This window comes from Cercospora kikuchii (assembly GCF_019650295.1).
Source record: "Cercospora kikuchii DNA, contig_00001, whole genome shotgun sequence".
Classification (NCBI taxonomy): Eukaryota; Fungi; Ascomycota; class Dothideomycetes; order Mycosphaerellales; family Mycosphaerellaceae; genus Cercospora; species Cercospora kikuchii.
In genome coordinates, this window is record NW_025408582.1 from 509,299 (window position 1) to 526,930 (window position 17,632).

At 52.0% G+C, this 17,632-nt stretch overlaps 6 protein-coding genes across 6 annotated transcripts; 5 read left to right on the forward strand and 1 right to left on the reverse strand.

Moving 5' to 3' along the window:
• Nucleotides 1–1,093: 1,093 nt before the first annotated feature.
• Nucleotides 1,094–2,747, forward strand: CKM354_000015700 (uncharacterized protein; the record flags this gene model as incomplete). Its single annotated transcript, XM_044795241.1, has 6 exons — nucleotides 1,094–1,198; nucleotides 1,254–1,592; nucleotides 1,646–1,925; nucleotides 1,987–2,064; nucleotides 2,126–2,220; nucleotides 2,283–2,747. The coding sequence occupies 6 exons, from the start codon at nucleotides 1,094–1,096 to the stop codon at nucleotides 2,745–2,747; spliced, it is 1,362 nt and encodes a 453-aa protein (XP_044651176.1).
• A 1,997-nt stretch (nucleotides 2,748–4,744) lies between these two features.
• Nucleotides 4,745–6,055, reverse strand: CKM354_000015800 (uncharacterized protein; the record flags this gene model as incomplete). Its single annotated transcript, XM_044795242.1, has 1 exon — nucleotides 4,745–6,055. The coding sequence occupies one exon, from the start codon at nucleotides 6,053–6,055 to the stop codon at nucleotides 4,745–4,747; it is 1,311 nt and encodes a 436-aa protein (XP_044651177.1).
• Nucleotides 6,056–6,961: 906 nt separating this feature from the next.
• Nucleotides 6,962–9,373, forward strand: CKM354_000015900 (uncharacterized protein; the record flags this gene model as incomplete). The annotated part of the gene is made up of 1 exon (XM_044795243.1): nucleotides 6,962–9,373. One exon carries the CDS (start codon nucleotides 6,962–6,964, stop codon nucleotides 9,371–9,373), a length of 2,412 nt encoding a protein of 803 aa, XP_044651178.1.
• Nucleotides 9,374–9,515: 142 nt separating this feature from the next.
• CKM354_000016000 (uncharacterized protein) lies at nucleotides 9,516–11,362 on the forward strand (the record flags this gene model as incomplete). The annotated part of the gene is made up of 2 exons (XM_044795244.1): nucleotides 9,516–9,638; nucleotides 9,698–11,362. The coding sequence occupies 2 exons, from the start codon at nucleotides 9,516–9,518 to the stop codon at nucleotides 11,360–11,362; spliced, it is 1,788 nt and encodes a 595-aa protein (XP_044651179.1).
• Nucleotides 11,363–12,139: 777 nt separating this feature from the next.
• Nucleotides 12,140–13,529, forward strand: CKM354_000016100 (uncharacterized protein; the record flags this gene model as incomplete). Its single annotated transcript, XM_044795245.1, has 4 exons — nucleotides 12,140–12,404; nucleotides 12,455–12,941; nucleotides 12,986–13,297; nucleotides 13,352–13,529. The coding sequence occupies 4 exons, from the start codon at nucleotides 12,140–12,142 to the stop codon at nucleotides 13,527–13,529; spliced, it is 1,242 nt and encodes a 413-aa protein (XP_044651180.1).
• A 706-nt stretch (nucleotides 13,530–14,235) lies between these two features.
• CKM354_000016200 (uncharacterized protein) lies at nucleotides 14,236–16,185 on the forward strand (the record flags this gene model as incomplete). Its single annotated transcript, XM_044795246.1, has 4 exons — nucleotides 14,236–14,497; nucleotides 14,546–14,560; nucleotides 14,614–15,162; nucleotides 15,212–16,185. The coding sequence occupies 4 exons, from the start codon at nucleotides 14,236–14,238 to the stop codon at nucleotides 16,183–16,185; spliced, it is 1,800 nt and encodes a 599-aa protein (XP_044651181.1).
• Nucleotides 16,186–17,632: the final 1,447 nt, after the last annotated feature.

A 17,632-nucleotide genomic window follows, 5' to 3' on the forward strand; every position in this document is an offset into this window, starting at 1 on the left:
TTTGAGGTATCTTAAGATGTTGAGTATGGTGTCACGAAAGAGCGTTCGGACCCATTGAGACAAAGCACCGGCATTTCTGTGACTTCCGATGGAATCGTGTCAGCTGGATTGGCTGCCAAGAAGATCTCTATGGGCCTGAATCGTCAATTGACTGGCTTGGATCCTCCGCCACCCCTTGAGGAATTCACCTCAAGATCCGTCACGGAGAAAGTCACTGTGCCGGCAATGACTGCTGTGGTTCTCTTCACTCGAAGGATTTGTTACAGAACTGCCCGCTCTGACAACAGCCTCAGGATAGCTGTGAACACCAGCGCCAAGGTCAGATTTCTCCCTATCGAGGTCAAACATACTTGCTGTGTACTTTTCTCTGAACATCGGTCACTGTCTCATGAGACTTTGCAGGATTCACGAGATCTGTTTACGCATGGCCGCACCGCCCTCCGTCACATTGACGCTGTTCTGTGAAAAAGGAAGAGGCAGCTTACAGTGTTTGAGAAGGAGTGCGTAGCACGACTGCCAAAAGACAACATCGCCTGCTGAGACACTTCAGCAGAGACTAACGACCACGATGTCAATGCTCATCGCCATATTTCTGCGGCCATGCCGGTCCACATAGCGAGGCCTCACGATCAGCGCACGTCGTCAAATGAGAACCATTCCATAGCGCCATTCGGTATTGTTCTTTCGGCTCCACGTTTTCCATACACATAGAGTTCGAGATCGCGACTGGGCGGCCATGTGTCCTCCACATTCTCGTATTCTTAGTCCCGGCTATGTGTAAGGCAGCTTTGCCTAAAAGGGTGAATGATCTATCTTGCCAAGCGCATAGCTTCGCGGCAGCTCGACGTCTACACTTTATTTTTGGGCGAATCCAAGGCTCCGGCATTATTGGCAGGTTGGAGCAGAATTGGAGACGCGATAGAAAGTTCTTCCGTGTAATGACGGCACATGAGGGCAGATTGACGAGTTGGTTCTGGTATGTGGGCATATATAATGTGCCTGGTTCAGTGGCGTACGACAACACTATCGAATACATCACACTGCTCTTGTGAGACATTTTGATCAGTCTCTGCGCAGTGAACAACACACAGAAATGTCTCGAGTTGCGACTTTGGCACTCGTTGTGCTGCCAGCAGCTCTGGCTATTGAGCGCCCAAATGGCGTTGGAAAATTACCAGCCTTGGGCTGGAATTCATGGGTGAGTGACAAAGCACCAGTGTGATAACCTTGTACTAACACGAAGAAATGCACAGAATGCCTACTTCTGCGACGTGGACGAGGCGAAGATCCTGCAAGCTGCCAACGCAATGGTCGACCTCGGGTTCAAGAATGCTGGCTACGAATATGTCGTCCTCGATGACTGCTGGGCAGTCAAAGAAAGCCGTGATCCTGTCACGAATCGAATCATGCCAGATCTCAACAAGTTCCCAGATGGCATGAAGGGACTTGCAGACAAGGTCCATGCGCTTGGTTTCAAGTATGGCATGTATTCTAGTGCCGGCACTCAGACTTGTGCTAGCTATCCTGCATCCTTGGGAAATGAACTTCTCGATGCTGAGACTTTTGCTGAGTGGGGTGTTGATTACTTGAAGGTAAGTGTTGGGCTACTTTTAGTTCGTTGTCAGCTTTCTGATATCTCGTACAGTATGACAACTGCTATCCCACGGCTGAATCACTCGACGACTGCGTCGCTTGTAACGCAGACCCGAACTTCGACAGCATTGGCAAAGTCAACGGCACTTGCACTGCTGAGACACCACAGACCAGATTCTACCAGTGGCCGGAGACTAGGCCATTTTGTGCCACTGAGTTCCCTGAGGACGGTGTAGACTACTCTACAAGCAAGACTGCAGGGAGATATAACGCGATGCGAGATGCTCTGGCGCAGCAGAATCGGACGATTCTTTACAGTTTGTGTAACTGGGGTATGTTGGCAGAATTTGTTGGTCATTGTACACGATCATGCTAACATAATTGTTCACCTAGGTCAAAATCAGGTCTGGACTTGGGGCAACGAGACTGGTAGCTCTTGGAGAACGACCAACGATATTGGTTTTGGCAATCGTAAGTCGCTCACAAGCAAACGGTATGTGCAAGCTTGAATGTGCTGACTGAACAATTCCAGCCGACTGGAACCGTGTCACTGAGATCCTGAATGTGAACTCGTTCCTCTCAGACTATACTGACTTCTGGGGACGTAATGATCCAGATATGCTCGAGGTAAGATACTGTGCATACCTACCGAAGACACAAATTCCAGTCCAAACTGACGACTATATTAGATTGGCAATGGCTTCTCTTCCGCCGAGGAACGAACCCACTTCGCTCTATGGGCCATCATGAAAGGCCCTCTTCTCATCGGTACCGACATCACGAAGCTCAACCGCGAGCAAATCGGCTTGCTGCAGAACTCTTATCTCTTGGACTTCAACCAGGACCCAGTCATTGGCAAGCCGGCGAAGCCTTACAAGTGGGGAATCAACCCCGATTGGACTTTCAACAGCACTGTGCCTGCCATGTTCTGGTCCGGGGCGTCCAGCAAGGGAACAATTGTTGCGACATATAATGCTTTGACTACGAATATGGAAATGGAAGCTGTTTGGGCCGAGGTACCGGAGCTTAGCGGTGAGAGGTATAACGTTGTTGATGTGTGGACTGGGGAGGATCTGGGATGCAGGGAGGGAAGCGTCACGAAAGATCTGGTGGGACACGACACAGCAGTGTATCTCATTACTGGAGAGTGCTAGAGGAGCTGAAGGAAAGGCATCTGCTCTCTCGCATGTGTCTCAAATTGTAGGGCTGGCCTCTTGCGCGATGAATTGTTATTCCTGCTTCCGTTGCCAAAATCCATCGCTCGGAGGCAGTGGACGTTAAACCAGATCCTACGTCTCTCAGTCTTTGTTGTGCTGCGAAACCTACTTAGACAACATCGGTCTCGGTCAGCATCAGACATCGCAGCGATGAAGACACAGAGCCAGATGGGAGGCACAGTATTACGTGAAGGAAGAAGATCTAGGTCTTATCAATCTCGCCATCACAATAGGCGAGCGTGCGATATTCCTGTACCATCTTTGCTGATCCTAAACATCACAGTGTGCCAGAACGTCCGTTTGAGTCTCTTCGGCCTCGGCCTTGAGGGTACATCGATGTCCTGCTTTAGAACAAGGATGCGCCTATAGAGAACGGAATGAAACAAGTCAGCTCTCTTTACCGTTCAGCGTTTGTTCCTTCCTTTGATCAGACTTACAGATGCGCAAGGCGTTCTCTCCAGCACGTAGCCCTCTGGACTTGTGGCCTGGCACCACCCACTGGGTGACCCTGAGGCAACGATACATGTCTGATGAGGAAGTATCAGTCAATGAGAGTGTCGTGCTTGGGAATAAAATGGACATAAGACGAACCTGGGCAGAGGCATTTCCGCTAAATAGCAGCGTGAGTTGAGCGATGGCGAGAGAGATTCTCATGTTGGCCGCTGGAGGAGAGGTCTGTGTTTGATTAATGTGGGCGCTGCTTGGAGTCCGCAGCAATTGTTGCGAGACCGAGTGAGATGGAGCCGTCTTAAGTAGAGTCCGTCGAGTGCATCAATGGCTGCAGCCCTGACCCAGTGCTCAGATAATGACTCCAAAGCGTTCTCAGTTCTCACCACTCCTGACCTCCGATGTTTATGCGAGTCCATACCGACTTGAACGATTCCAGGTACTATCGGACACAGAGTCTACCATACCGCAATTAGCTAGGCGTAAAGGACTTCCTCTGCTGATACAGGCGAAGCAGGCATCACGGAAGGGCTGGTTCGGGCAATGAAATCTTTAAAGCTTGTTAGGAAGTCGCGAAAGAGGTCCTGAGTGCGGTCTAGCTGAAACTTGACAACAGTCGCAATAGTTCTAGACCTTGAATCGAGTTGTCAAACCTTCTTCTTGCCACTGGGGAAGCAGGGTGTCACCTTGGGACAGGCCAATGTCACAAGTCCGCTGAGTAATGATCGGCTGTCGGTCGGACAATGTATTTGCCTTATTAAGCGGAAGTAATTATTCCCTGCACGTGTCAACGAAGCAAAGAGCCCGTATGCACAGACTCACCATGTGGTGAGAAGATCGACTATTCACACTCAGAGTCGCACTTCGAAGACCGATGATCCATTGCAGTCGTTCCGTTGAACGTACCCTATCGCTCACACTTACATGGAGGTGGTGAGGTTCAGAGGATGCTCCTTCTCGTCGAATGGCATGTAGACAGCACGATCATCCTCCGCACAGCCCGAGCATCTGCAACGCTTTGTGCCGTGGCGGACGCCTGAGGTCGGTGACAGAACCTAATGCTAGTCAGGGATTGGTGAACATGTCAGGCAGACACGAGTTCATGAGATCCCATACTGCACAAGGTTTCACCGGCGCAGCGGATGGAATTCATTTCGGTAGTTGCAAGAGTCGTAGATGATAGGGATGAGGACACATCGACAAGACCTTGACCTGTGTGAGACCGGTTGCTATATCAATATTGTGTCGTGTGCTTGTGCTGAGTATATCCACAAGCCACTGGTTGGTATGGCAGGCTGCAACGTCTGCTTTGCTCTGCCCCTCCATGCGACTGCCGAGAGAAGGTGCTACGTGATTACGCTGTAGCGAAGAGCTCATCAACTGCAACTCTCGTCGTGCCTTCAGCAAGTGAAGGCTTCGTCGCAGAGGCGCGTGTCGAGTTAAGTAAGCGGTGCTGCATCACGTGGATCTATCAATTGTACTCGCTATCAGTAATCGTACAATTCATTGATCTTCTTCCCTCCTTCCGGCAACTTGACTCTCACGATGGCCCCAGGCTGAATTCTCAGATCCGTTCCGTTGTTCCAGTCTGGCTGGAAAGGCAGCTGGTTGATGTTGATATACAGATACCCATCTTCGCCCACACTGCCTCCATCTGGCCACAAGATTCTGGGGTCTCTCACGAACGGCTTGGTCAGTCCGTCTGTGGGGTCGAAGTAGTAGACTGCGTTTTGCTCTGGCATCAGCTGGTAGATCTTTCCATTGGAGTCGCCCTCGAAACCGTTGGCGTTCCCGCCTCTTGCGCCATGAGAGGAGACATTGGCGTGTGCGAAGACTTCTGCGGAGGCGCACTCGGAGTCCTGGACACGGAGATTGGCTGTGGGTATGGACCAGAGATAGTTGGTTGAGAGTGGCGAGTAGTACATGCGCTCCCCATGTGGGCTGAGCTGGAGTCCATCGAGACCTTCTTTCTGCCATGTTGTGGCTTGGCCTTTTTGGACGATGTACTTGGGGATACCTTGATAGGATGGCAAGGCATTGAAGCCTCGCAGGACCGAGACGTCTTGGTCGAGTCGACGCCAGGAGTCTCCGGTGCCGAGGTCAACCATGATGAAGCCTGGACGGCCCTCGTTGCTGCTGTCAACCAAGTAAGCAATGCCTTGGCCAGAGGTGCCCGACAGATCAGGATTAAAGTCGAAGCGAAGATCATTGAGATAGCTATCTGGGTAGTGTACGTCGGCTGGAAATGTGTATGTCCGATATATGGTGTTGTTGTCGAGCGAGATTGCGACTAGCTTTGGCCCGCCCGGCTGAGCATACGGCATGCTGGGCTCGCCCTGTGCATTGTGTACTGTCGGTCGACCTGTGTCAATAGCCCAGAGTGTCTCGGGACGGCCGCCTCCAGCAGAAGTAATGTAGATTGCTTGTACAGATATGAAGGCCGAGGCATTGCCGGATCCGAAAGGGATACCATTCCATGTGGTGTTGAGCTGATCCGGAGGAAGGTTGAGTTCCGCAGATGGGTAGGGCTCTTCCGCGGTCTCATTCACAGCCACGCCTAGGGTGTATTCGTAGTCGCCACGAGTGTATGTCGCAAAAAGGCGGCCATCAGAAGCGACTGCGATGCCGATTGGCCATTGATCGTAGTAGTAGTGGACTTCTTCGACTTCTGGCCCGTACGTGCCGTTGTCGACGCGCAGTCTGGTCTGAAAGCTGCCTGCCGGCGTCTCGAAAGTGGCATTTTGAGCCTGCGCGATGCCCGAGAGCAGCAGAAACGAGATTCCTGTTGTCGGCATCATGATGGTGAGGGCCGTGCAGTGTGATTGATGAAGAACAGGATGGAAATTGGGTTTGAAGCAGAAGCATCACTCCTTACATGGCATCCGGCAACACGGCCGAGTTGTGCTACACGCGTGCGAGTACTGAGGTCATCACGTTGAATGTCGATGCCGGAGGGAGAGTTCGAAGATCATTGGTGACGTTGTTGTGCCGTGCAGAAGGCGGGCGGGCGGGCCAAGCTCCGCTCACCAAGTCAAGCTTTTCCGCTCTCTTGGGACTTTTCCTCCTCCACAGGCACGCAAAACGCCCTGCAGACGTGTACTCTGCTCGTGAAGAGCAGAATCGGCCGCTTTGCCTGGATGGACTCTCGAGGAACTGCCTGGTTGCCGGCCCGTACGCTTCCGAGAGGCATGTTTTGTAGGGTTGGCATGGCTAAAGCCGTCGGGTTCTCGTAATAGTGTAATGCTTTGCAGTACGAATTGTATGAAGCGATGCAAGGAGTTGGACTTGTTCTGGGGAGAAGAAGGCGATCCAAACACGAATGGAAGTGGGAAATGAGGTGCACGTGGTCCGGCCCGTGCGATGCTTCATCCGCGATCGTCGACATCAGCTGCCAACTTCCAACTCTTCCTTGCAAGCGCCGAACCCAAACGGCGCCTACTACGAAGCTGTTGTTGGTATAGCAATCTGGAAGATGCGAGGACTGGTGGCGTGGCCCTCCTTCAGAGCTGAGCTGCTACCTTGAAGCCTCCACGGCGCCTTCCGAAGGTCGCCGCTCTGTGGCGCCTCCATGCTGCGGCAACTTATCGGTCAACACCCAGATCTTGCACTATCTTTGGTGGTATCAATGCCATGGAACCAGGTAATCCGATATCGTAGAGGCTCATGCATTGAATCAACCGCCGAGCAACTAGAACTACCGAATCATGCCGGACGAGAGGAGCAGCAGTGATACGCGTTCCAGGCAGCGAGCTGGTAGGAGTCCGGACACAGAGGGTGTTGGACACAGCGAGTACGATGCGGAAAGTCTGGACAGTCACGGCCCTGGTCGTTCGAGCATTCATCACACTGCCCGGCACGATGCTCTGCGACGCCGCAGCTCTGGTGTTGGACCTTCTGCACTCAAGTGGAGGCGTGTTGCTTCGCCGCAGAGAGTTGAAGGTAGCCATCCAAAAGCATCTTGGAAGCCAAGTCTGCGGTCGTGGAATGACGACGACGAACCAACTTGGTGGTTCGCCAGTACGGCTATTCCGCTGTTGGCAGCAACCCTGGGACCACTCGCAAATGTGCTCTCCATCGCGGCACTGGTGACGTACTGGAGAATGTGTCTGGTCAGAGGAGTGAACGAGAAAGGCGCCTCTGAGTGCGCGTGGGACAGTCTTAGCGCCTCACTCGTGCCTGAGCTCAATGGTCAAGAATTTGCAGACCCAAGATGGTGCTACAATCTCAACATTGTCTCGCTAGTCTTCGGCTTCGTGGGCAACTTTTTCCTGCTCTGCAACTTCACCAACCGGATAAGATATGTCGTTGCACTACCTGGCACCATCATCTGTTGGTTTGCGGCTACTGGTATACTGATCGGTATTACAGCTAGCATGCAGATGTACGCGCCCCCCACCCGACCGCAGCAGACTTATACGCAAGGCTTTTGGTATGCAATTCTCGCGGCAACCTCGTACCTCATCTGTGCAGCGGGTCTTATGGTAAACATGCTAGGATTCTGGCTTGGGCATTATCCCCACCGCTTCACTTTGACCGACAGTCAGCGAACCTTGATCCTGCAAACCATGATGTTTTTCGTATGGCTGGCTGCCGGCGGTGCAATTTTCTCCGCGGTGGAACGTGGCCCCGGCACTGAGACAGACGACGAGTCAGATGGCACTGAGTCTGCGAAATGGAGCTTTGTGAATGCGTTGTATTTCTCGGATGTGACGATCCTCACAGTTGGATTTGGTGATTTTTATCCTCAGAGTAATGTGGGCAGGGGTCTGGTCTTTCCTTATTCCGTTGGCGGGATCGTGGTCCTTGGTCTGATGATCACAAGTATCACTGCCTTCGTTCGCGAATTGGGAACAGAGAATGTTGTCAAAGGTCACAAAGAGAGGACACGAGCGAGGACTATAGATCGGACTGCAAAGACATCGTTAGAGTTGGAATGTATGCGTACGGCAGACAATACTGGCCAGACGACAATTTCAACAAATTCCGATGCTGGAAATTCATCACTACCACATAGACTTGGTTCTGATGATGGTAGTCAAGGGGGAGCGTGTGACGACTCTCGCCAACATTACAGCAAGACCGCTGTCAGAAGAGCCACCACCTGGGCACCGCATCGTCGGGTTTTCCCGTCCCGACCGTCCAGACTCGTGCTACTGAGGGCAGAAAAGGATCGATTCGAGGCAATGCGTCGCATACAGAGATCGACTTCTCGCTTCAAGAAATGGTACGGACTTTTGATGTCAGTGCTGGCATTTGGATTTCTTTGGTGTATCGGCGCCGTCGTATTCTGGCAAGCTGAGAAGAGCACTGCGAACGAGATGACATATTTCAAGGCGCTCTACTTTGGCTACGTATCGCTCTTAACAATCGGGTATGGCGATCTTGCGCCGAAAAGCAATGCGGGACGCCCTTTCTTCGTCTTTTGGAGCTTGATCGCCGTGCCAACGATGACTATTCTTGTGGGCGATCTTTCCGACACGATTGTTCGGCAATTCAAACAGGGTACATCTGGAATTGCAGACTTTACTGTGCTGCCACAAAAGGGGATCTGGCGTGGGCTTCTCCACCGACAACCTCGAGTGGTCGCTTTTATGCAGGCCAGGAAAGATAGAAAGCAGCTAGAGGAGAGGCAAAGGGGAGGATTGCCGTATGGGCCCGAGCCAGAGAATGGGATTCCGCAGCCTACCATCGATGAGCTCGCCTCGGAAGATACCACTAGAGCTGAGCTCGCTCAAAGACTTGCCAACTCGATCAAGCAGGTGTCTCAAGATACGAGAAAAGGAAAGGAAAAGAAATATACTTACGAAGAATGGGTCGAGTTCACTCGCCTGATCCGCTTTACAGCCGATAAAGAGGAGAATGAGCTGGCGGAAGACGACGACCTAGTCGAATGGGATTGGCTTGGAGATAAAAGCCCCATGATGGCCAACAAGAGCGAGGCCGAGTTTGTGCTGGAACGCCTTTCTGAGAGTGTCAGCAGATACGTGCGAAGGGTCGAGAAGGCTCTTGCAAGCAACGAGGAGCAACAAAAAGACCGTGTTTCGTTGTCTGATTCTTCGCGAGACACAAAACAAGACTCTCCGTCGCATCCAAACGAGGCTACGAATACTATTTGAGTCTGGCACAGTCGTCTGACACAGGTCTATCTGCTTGCTGGTTCACTCGTCCTCGTACATTGAAACTTGCTATCAGAACGCATCGCGAAATCTGCCGCGACATACTCGGTTGACTCCAGAGGGCACATCGATCACACACAACATGGCACTCCGTCACAATATCTTGATCAGTCTCTGCCCTACACACCATCCTGGGACTCCCATCGACACCGTCTGGCGCCCACCGACTCGAAGATGGGCATCCGTCGATCCTTACAGCTATCAGGTCAGTGTCCGCACTTCCATCGTAACGTTTATCATAAATTTTGCTGACATATGGCGCAGGACGTGCTCGACAGTGTCAGCCACTACTTCAGCGCGACTCCCAGTGCGCATCGAGTTACGCTCCACCTTCCCCGGCAGTGTGATGTGACTGTGACATCTCAAGATCTCAGACCTGGCGGGCAGTACCACTTGCTGGACAGGCCAAAGGCTCTTCACCTTCATGTTCATGTCGACAGGAAGGATGGAAAGGATGGCGCCATTCCGGTTGTCAAGCCCAACGAGTCGGCAACGAACTCCCAGCATCGTGGCTCTGGTGATATCTCACAAGATTTTAAAGCCATTCCTTCGACAGATGACAAGCAGGCAGGACCGAGTCGCAAGGCAGCTGAGAATCCGCCCCTGCGCATGCTGAAGATCGCCTCGAAGCGCGAGCCACTACAAGCCACTGCTGGTCCCCAGCAAACAAAATCAACTGAGAGACAGAAACGAAGCAAGGACAGATCGGGCAACATCCCTATTGCACGACCTATACATGAAGTCCTCAGCAACAGCGATGCGGTGTTACCACCCAATCAGAAACTCATCAAAGGTCTGACGCCGATCGATCACTCCACTACCGAACAAGTCCAGCGCCCGAAAGATCCAGCTCGCATCACATCTGCGCAAAGCTCGCCGCAACTTTCCAGAATGAGCAGCGCGTTATCATCATCATCACTGAGCGACCTCGGCGATCTGGCCTCATCTGATCTACTGCAGACTGAAAGTGAACACCAACCTGATCTTACCTTACCTGTGCAGAATCCAGTTCAAGTGTCTAGCACCGAAAGCACAGTATCAATCTCGCAGCAGACATATCTCAGAGATCTGATGCCAGTCAAGAGCCCTGCTGGTACACCGAGGGAGGAGCAAATCTTCATGGTTCGGATCGGGCGTACTGAGCAGAACATAGGCAATGCCGGTGACGGCACGGTAGCCTGTCTAAGCCTGATTGTTGCAGAAGCGGGACCGCAAGACCTAGAATACAGGAACTGGAATGTTGCATGCTGGTCCATCAATGGCATGCTCGTTGGAGGGTGGGGAAATTGCCTGTCATTGCTCAACATAAATCCACGCAGAACATATCAGGGTTTAGAGATCGACTTGGTCTTCGACCCTCTATTCGAAAGCCTCGTAAAGAAGGACGCTCGTGAGGCTCTGCTCGTCCAACTCCGCAGAGACAGGATCGAGGACAAGGTAGCACCCCAGGGCCTCCTTCGAGCGCCAATCATGCTCGTGCACAGCGAACACGAATTTGAGCCGGGTTGTGAATATCAGCAGCTCGAGCAAGGACACATCCACATCGTCCTGGACTTCATCAACAAGAGTAGCCACGATTCTCTCGGCACTAAAGTTAACATCCAGTTGGAGGCTGACATGACAGAAAGCTTCGTTGACATTCTGCGCTCCGCGAAGGAGCAAAAAACAGACACTGGGACAATTGACTCGCTGATGGAGGAGAAAGGTTTGGACATTGAATTGTGGGTCTTGCCGCAGGACTCGGGACGACATGTTTATCTGTGGAAGCCGGACTCTGGACTGGTCATTGGCAATTTTCTCAATACAGACGTTTGGCCAGGCGGCAAGTCGTTGTTCATCGAAGCGGTCCTAAAAGACACGACAGGTAGACTGCAAGACGCTGGAAACGAGAATGAGAAGTCCTCCTCACCAGCTACCGGAGAAGCGTAGGGTGTGCCTAGGGCGTGAACAAGAGTTTGTAAGCTCATGAAACAAAAGCCGAGGAGTTGAGCAGACGTGGAGGCTTCATGTGGCTCGTGATCGAAGGATTACGAGAAAAGGTATGTGCCGCACACGCTGTCAATGTATCTTGAGTGGAGCAACTGCGTGGCCACGACCCACATTGAGTAGTTCCAAGCGTTTTCGCCGGACCTCGTCTACCAGTAGCACGCCATGCTTAGTAGGCACGCAATGCAGCGTAGCGAATGGTCAGTGCAGTGCGGAACAGATCTCGCCAAAGAAGGTCGAGAGAGGGAACGAGATGAACACTACTTCAATGCGAGGTTGCACTTCAGGCCACCGCAATTGAAGTCCTTTGGAAACATGATCCTCACTATTGCTTAGATGTGATAAGCTCTCGCTCATCGCTGTGATAGATCGCCACACAAACTCGTGATGAGCCTTCAGGTCCTCTTGCCAGCTCAGAGGCAATGCATAGCTCCACTCGTGATGAAGAGACCAATCACACTTGATTGGACTCGGTGTGAAGGTAGCGAGATGTGAAACATTGCGCATTGTGCTGAACAATTCACTTGCTGTCCGGATGAATAGTTCATCCAACCCCAGCTATTTCGGGCCGAACCTTGACATCACGCAATCGGTACGCGATGACATGGTCAGTTGACGCCACATGCAACTCCGATCGCGACAACCGCTCCTCTATTTCATCAAGCTCATCGCGCAGAGCTGTCGCCATGTCCATACTTTGTTGGATATACGCCTGCAGCCATGGCTACCGCCCAAGTGATTAGACCTGGTCCCATTGGACAGCCCGATATCGACTATGCCCCGAATCTCGACAAATACCTTGCTCGTGTTGCACGTCGTAAGGAGACCGAACAGCTTGGCAACGAGCTTCCAGAAGACTTTCCGAAGGAATTGAAGTCGGATCTTGTCTGGGACGGCAGCACGATTGCGAAGGAGTACAATTTCGTTTATGAGTTGACTGCCAAAGACCTAGAAGAGATCGAAGTTGCGTTGGTCCATTTTAAATGTCAGTCCCTCTCCCTTTGGAGACTTGGGCTTACTCTAACGTTATCGAAGCTTTGAACAAGCCGCTTGGCTTTATCAACCAGGACACTTTCCCGCTGCCTGGCCTGCACGCCAATCTTCGCGAGATTTCGGATGAAGTTCACAACCGACGCGGCTTCAAGGTTCTTCGAGGTCTGCCATTCGAAAAGCATGATCGCGAAGAGAACATCATCATTTACGCTGGAGTTTCTTCGCACGTCGGCCCAATCAGAGCGCGTCAAGACCACCAATATGATGGCAAACCAGCAGATGTTGTGTTGGCTCACATCAAAGATCTGAGTGCCATCGTAGATGCCAACAAGATCGGTGCACCTGCCTACACTACTGACAAACAAGTCTTCCACACCGATGTCGGCGACGTGATTGCATTGGCATGTCTTGAGACAGCTGCTGAGGGCGGCGAAAGCAAGCTGTCCAGCTCCTGGACTGTCTATAATGAGCTGGCTAGGACGCGACCAGATCTTATCAAGACTTTGGCGGAGCCGTGGGCGAGCGAGAAGTATGTTGTGGTTCACTCTGCAAGAAGTCCCTCTCTGACCAAAGTCACAGTTTCAGTGGAAGAGGCGAGAAGTACTCGTTGAAGCCGCTGCTTCACTATCAACCCAGCACTGAATCTACCCCGGAGCGACTGATCATTCAGTATGCGAGGAGGACATTTACCGGCTACTGGGGCTTGCCCAGGTCTTCAGATATTCCTGCTATTACTGAAGCCCAGGCAGAAGCTCTCGACGCCCTGCATTTCCTCGCAGAGAAGCATGCTGTCTCTCTTGGCTTCAAGAAGGGTGATGTGCAGTACGCCAATAATCTGTCTATTTTCCACGCGCGGGACGCCTTTAAGGACACCCCAGAGCAGCAGTGAGTCTTGCAACCAGGCCGATAGCACCAAATTCACGTACTGACCAGGCACAGACGCCACCTTGTGCGACTTTGGCTACGCGACCCTGAGCATGCTTGGCCAACGCCTGAGGCTTTGAAGTCGAGATGGGGCATATACGATGGCGTGACACCTGAAAATTCCGTGTTCCCATTAGAGCCAAAGATCCGGAGTGCGAGCGCAGGGAGCAACAACAACAAGCCTCTTGAATAGTTCACTCTTTGCCGCATGTCTATGCGATGGCCCGATGGAAAGTCGGACCGAGAGAGGTTCATCCTATGCAGCCCGACAACTAGCTTCTTCCCAACATGTTGGTGGTCCCGCGAGCGTAGAATGCAGCGCACGTGGCAGTATGGCACAGAAACCCTAGCCCCGTAACCTTGTTTCCACTTCTGATGTGCTGTGGGGGAAAGTCGAATCGGATCGGACGTTGAAGCACACCTAGGGCTCAACGGATGTCTCCAAGAGCTAGTTTCGCGTTATCAGTATGCAGTCCTTGTTCCGTCTCTTGCCGTGTGCATCCTCTGGTAGCATTTGACTGAGCCAAGCACTCCGCCAATGCGACCATTGGCTGTCGTGCGAAGCGATAGGCCATGGCATTGGCCTTCCTAGGGTACCCGGTAATGTCGCAATCGGATCTCTCTCGCGTGCTCGGTGAAGCAGCACAACGTGGAAATGTTGCTCCTGTTGAAGATCATCGGCTAGCAGTTTGACGAGCTCCATATGTATGGCGTGCGATGGTGAAATTTCCAGTCGAGACCACGAGATTGTCAGCTTGGCCAAAGTCTGGTACTGTGCCTGGAGCCTTATATTCGCTACCTCTCTTTGTGATTACGATCCTTGTATGAGCTGAGCAACTCCTCCAGCTGTCGGGTCACACAGCATCTTCACACGGCAGTGAGCCGTCCACCCTTTCGAGATGTCAGCATTGTTCAGAAACCGATTCAAGCCCGGTAACGATGCTGATCGAGGCGCATCTACCACGCAATCCGTGACGGCCAGCGGCAATGTTCAGGTTTCCGATGGAGATCTCAAGTACATTGGAGAACAAGGCGGTAACAGCTCAGCTGTTGGATACCAAGAGGCGAGCGGAGCACCAGTAGAAACGCAATCACCCTTGGGATACAATGTTGGGCCAATTACGATCATCTTTCTGAATCTCTCGAAGATGGTTGGAACGGGTGAGTAAACTTGTGATGATCGGTAGAATGTTCGCTAATTCATGTCAGGTATCTTCTCAACACGTATGTGAGCAACCCTAGGATGACAGAAGCGAGATACTGACAAATGGCTGCAGCTGCCTCGATTTTGAGCGGCACAGGATCCGTAGGGCTCAGTCTGATCATGTGGACGCTCGGGTTCTTCACTTCGGCATCCTCCCTGTCAGTGTACCTGGAATATGCAGCATATTTCCCATCCCGGTCCGGTTCCGAAGTCGCATACCTGGAACAAGCGTATCCTCGCCCAAAATGGTTTTTTCCGACAGCTTTTGCGACCCAGAATGTCATCCTGTCCTTCAGTTCTGGTAATTCGGTCGTCATGGCCAATTATCTATTCAAGATCGGCGACTATGAAGCGAAGGACTGGGAGACGAAGGGACTTGCAGTCGCCTGCTACACTTTAGCAGTGGCAACTGTCTTGTTTAATACCAAATGGTCCTATCGAATCAGCAACGTGATTGGTGGGATCAAGCTTGTTACATTGATATTCATCGCCATTGTCGGACTGGTCGTGCTCGGAGGTCACACTAGTGTTGAGAACCCGACGGCGCAATTCCAAAACGCTTTCGAGGGGGATGCATCTGCATACGGCGTAACCAACGCTATGTACAAGATCATCTTTGCATGTACGTGAAGTTCTTGTGTCTGAAGATGAGAGTACTAACCGAGACGCAGATGCTGGGTATGAGAATGCCTTCAATGTGGTCAACGAGGTCAAGAACCCGGTCAAGAGCATCCGCAACAATGGATTTGCCGCAGTGTTGGTCGTTACGATCCTCTACATCCTGGCCAATGTTGCATACTTTTCTGCAATTCCCAAGGATGAGATCATCGCAGGCAGGACTATCGCTGCTGGACTACTCTTCACCAAGGTTTTTGGCAACCATGGTGCTGTGAGAGGTCTCAATTTCCTCATCGCACTTAGCTCGTTCGGAAATCTGCTCACGGTCTTGATCGGATCTTCGCGCATGATTCGAGAGTGCGGACGTCAAGGAGTGCTTCCATGGCCAAAATTCTGGGCTTCAACCAAGCCATTCGGCACCCCAGCTGGACCATACTTCGTCAAATGGGCTCTTACGGTGCTCGTCATCTTAGCTGTTCCCGCTGGAGATGCGTTCTCATTTATCACCGATCTGCAGGTCTATCCTTCGTCGTGTTTCAACTTGGCAATGGCTCTTGGTCTCTACATCCTGCGTTATCGCCGGAAGAAGTTGGGTCTCCCAAGAGCATCCTTCCGGGTCTGGGATGTCGTTCTCGTGTTCAACATTTTCGTCCAGTTGTACCTCATCATCATGCCGTGGTATCCACCGGATGGAGGTGCTACTGGTGGAGATGTCAGTTTCTGGTATGGAACGTACATTGTGGTGGGTATCGCCATATTGCTCATTTGTGCGTCGTACTATGTTGTCTGGATCATCTGGATCCCCAAGATCAAGAAATACGAAGTGCGTCAAGAGATTGTCGACCTCGGCGATGGTGCACAGTCGCACATGTTGGTGAAGGTGCCATACGATCAAGTCGAGGAGTGGGATGCTGTACACGATGCGACTGGACGCAAGTTCGACCACGCCCAGCTGAGCGAGTCGAGCTCGCAGGACGAGAAGATTACTGTGCACCCAGAAACGAAGGGTGTACAGAATTTTGCATAGGGGCCCCGAGGTGTATAGATCCTGTAGAAACAACAAAGCAATGCTGTTTGTGGGAGCCGCACCTCCAGAGTACCGACTGAAGTCCGTTCCATGTTTGAACAAAGAAAGTTTAGCAGCCGCAAGCAGCCCTGTCCACCATTGTCGAAGCGTGTAGTATCGACAGCATGTTACGAGCTCGAGAATCCGGCACAAGGCTCCTCCGGCGCACTCAGTCGCCATGATCTACCGTCAAAGCCGTACGATTCTCACCTTGGGAGGTTATCTCGATTTTCATTCAGTCATCGGACGCCATTGGCCTCATTTGCCGATTGTCGATTGTTGGAGACAAAGGTCATACGAGTTGTGCACACGGGTCCGGATGCGCCATAACAGCCACCGTTTGTCTCACGGCCGAGTCGGATGTTCCAAGTGGTGCGATAATCTTACGCCGCTGCTTCGTACGGACAGATGCGATTATACTTATTGCTTGACGGGTTCCACATACTGCTGGTCGCACGATCCAGAAGAGCCGCCTCGTAGTGTCCTCGCGATTACGGACAAATATGCAAACATCAGCGGGGCATGGCAATCTTCAGAGCTTTCTGCCTTTCGACGGAGTTGAAGTTGATGCCTGCGGGGTGAATGCATTATTCGATAGTTAGTACGCAACTGAGACTCCTCCGTTGTTGGGGACTCTGAAGAACGTGATTTGAGGTCGTCAGAATGGATTCAGCTCAACGATGCACATGCATTCGCCGCGGCCCGACTGAGTGAGTGTATCAAAGCAGCCAAGGATTTCCTGTCGAAGGCATTGTACAAGCAGCTACCAGCAAAAGCTGTGTTCCGACTGTTCTCCTCAAAGAAATCGATCGGTCTCCTTCCTACCACGCACTCCACTCGGAGAACGATGGCGCAGACGTCAGATGAGAGGCTGATAAAATTCACCGCCGTCCGGAATGCCCACACGAAGCGGTCATTTGGACGAGCCCTTGCGATTATAACGTGACTTGCTAGCTTTGTCGAACAGTTCCTGGATACCATATCGTCTTCGCCTGCCACAAGCACAAACGACTAGGCGAAGCTCGGGCGCGACAATTTCGAACGGAGAGTCTTTCACAAGCACGGCGCCGATGCCCAGTCAAGCGGTATAGACCGGGCAGGTGCGATCTAGAAGTTCGGATTGTGCGCTGGTCAGGCTCGCTACAGGAAAAGGATGGGTTGTGCAGAGAAATGAGGCATGACAGATGATGCCATGTAGAACAGAGTGCAGATCCAAGATAGCTTGGTCGAATGTGCCATCCGAGGTAAAAGCGTCATGGTGAACCAAATTTTCCTGCAGTCACAGTTGCGTTCTGCATTTTGATTTGGTAGGGCGCGATGGAGCGGGAAACCAGAGCGGCAAAGCGGGACTCAAGTGCTGTGAAGTTTGCCGCGCGCGGGAAAGTCGAGCAAAGGCGGGAAAGAGCTC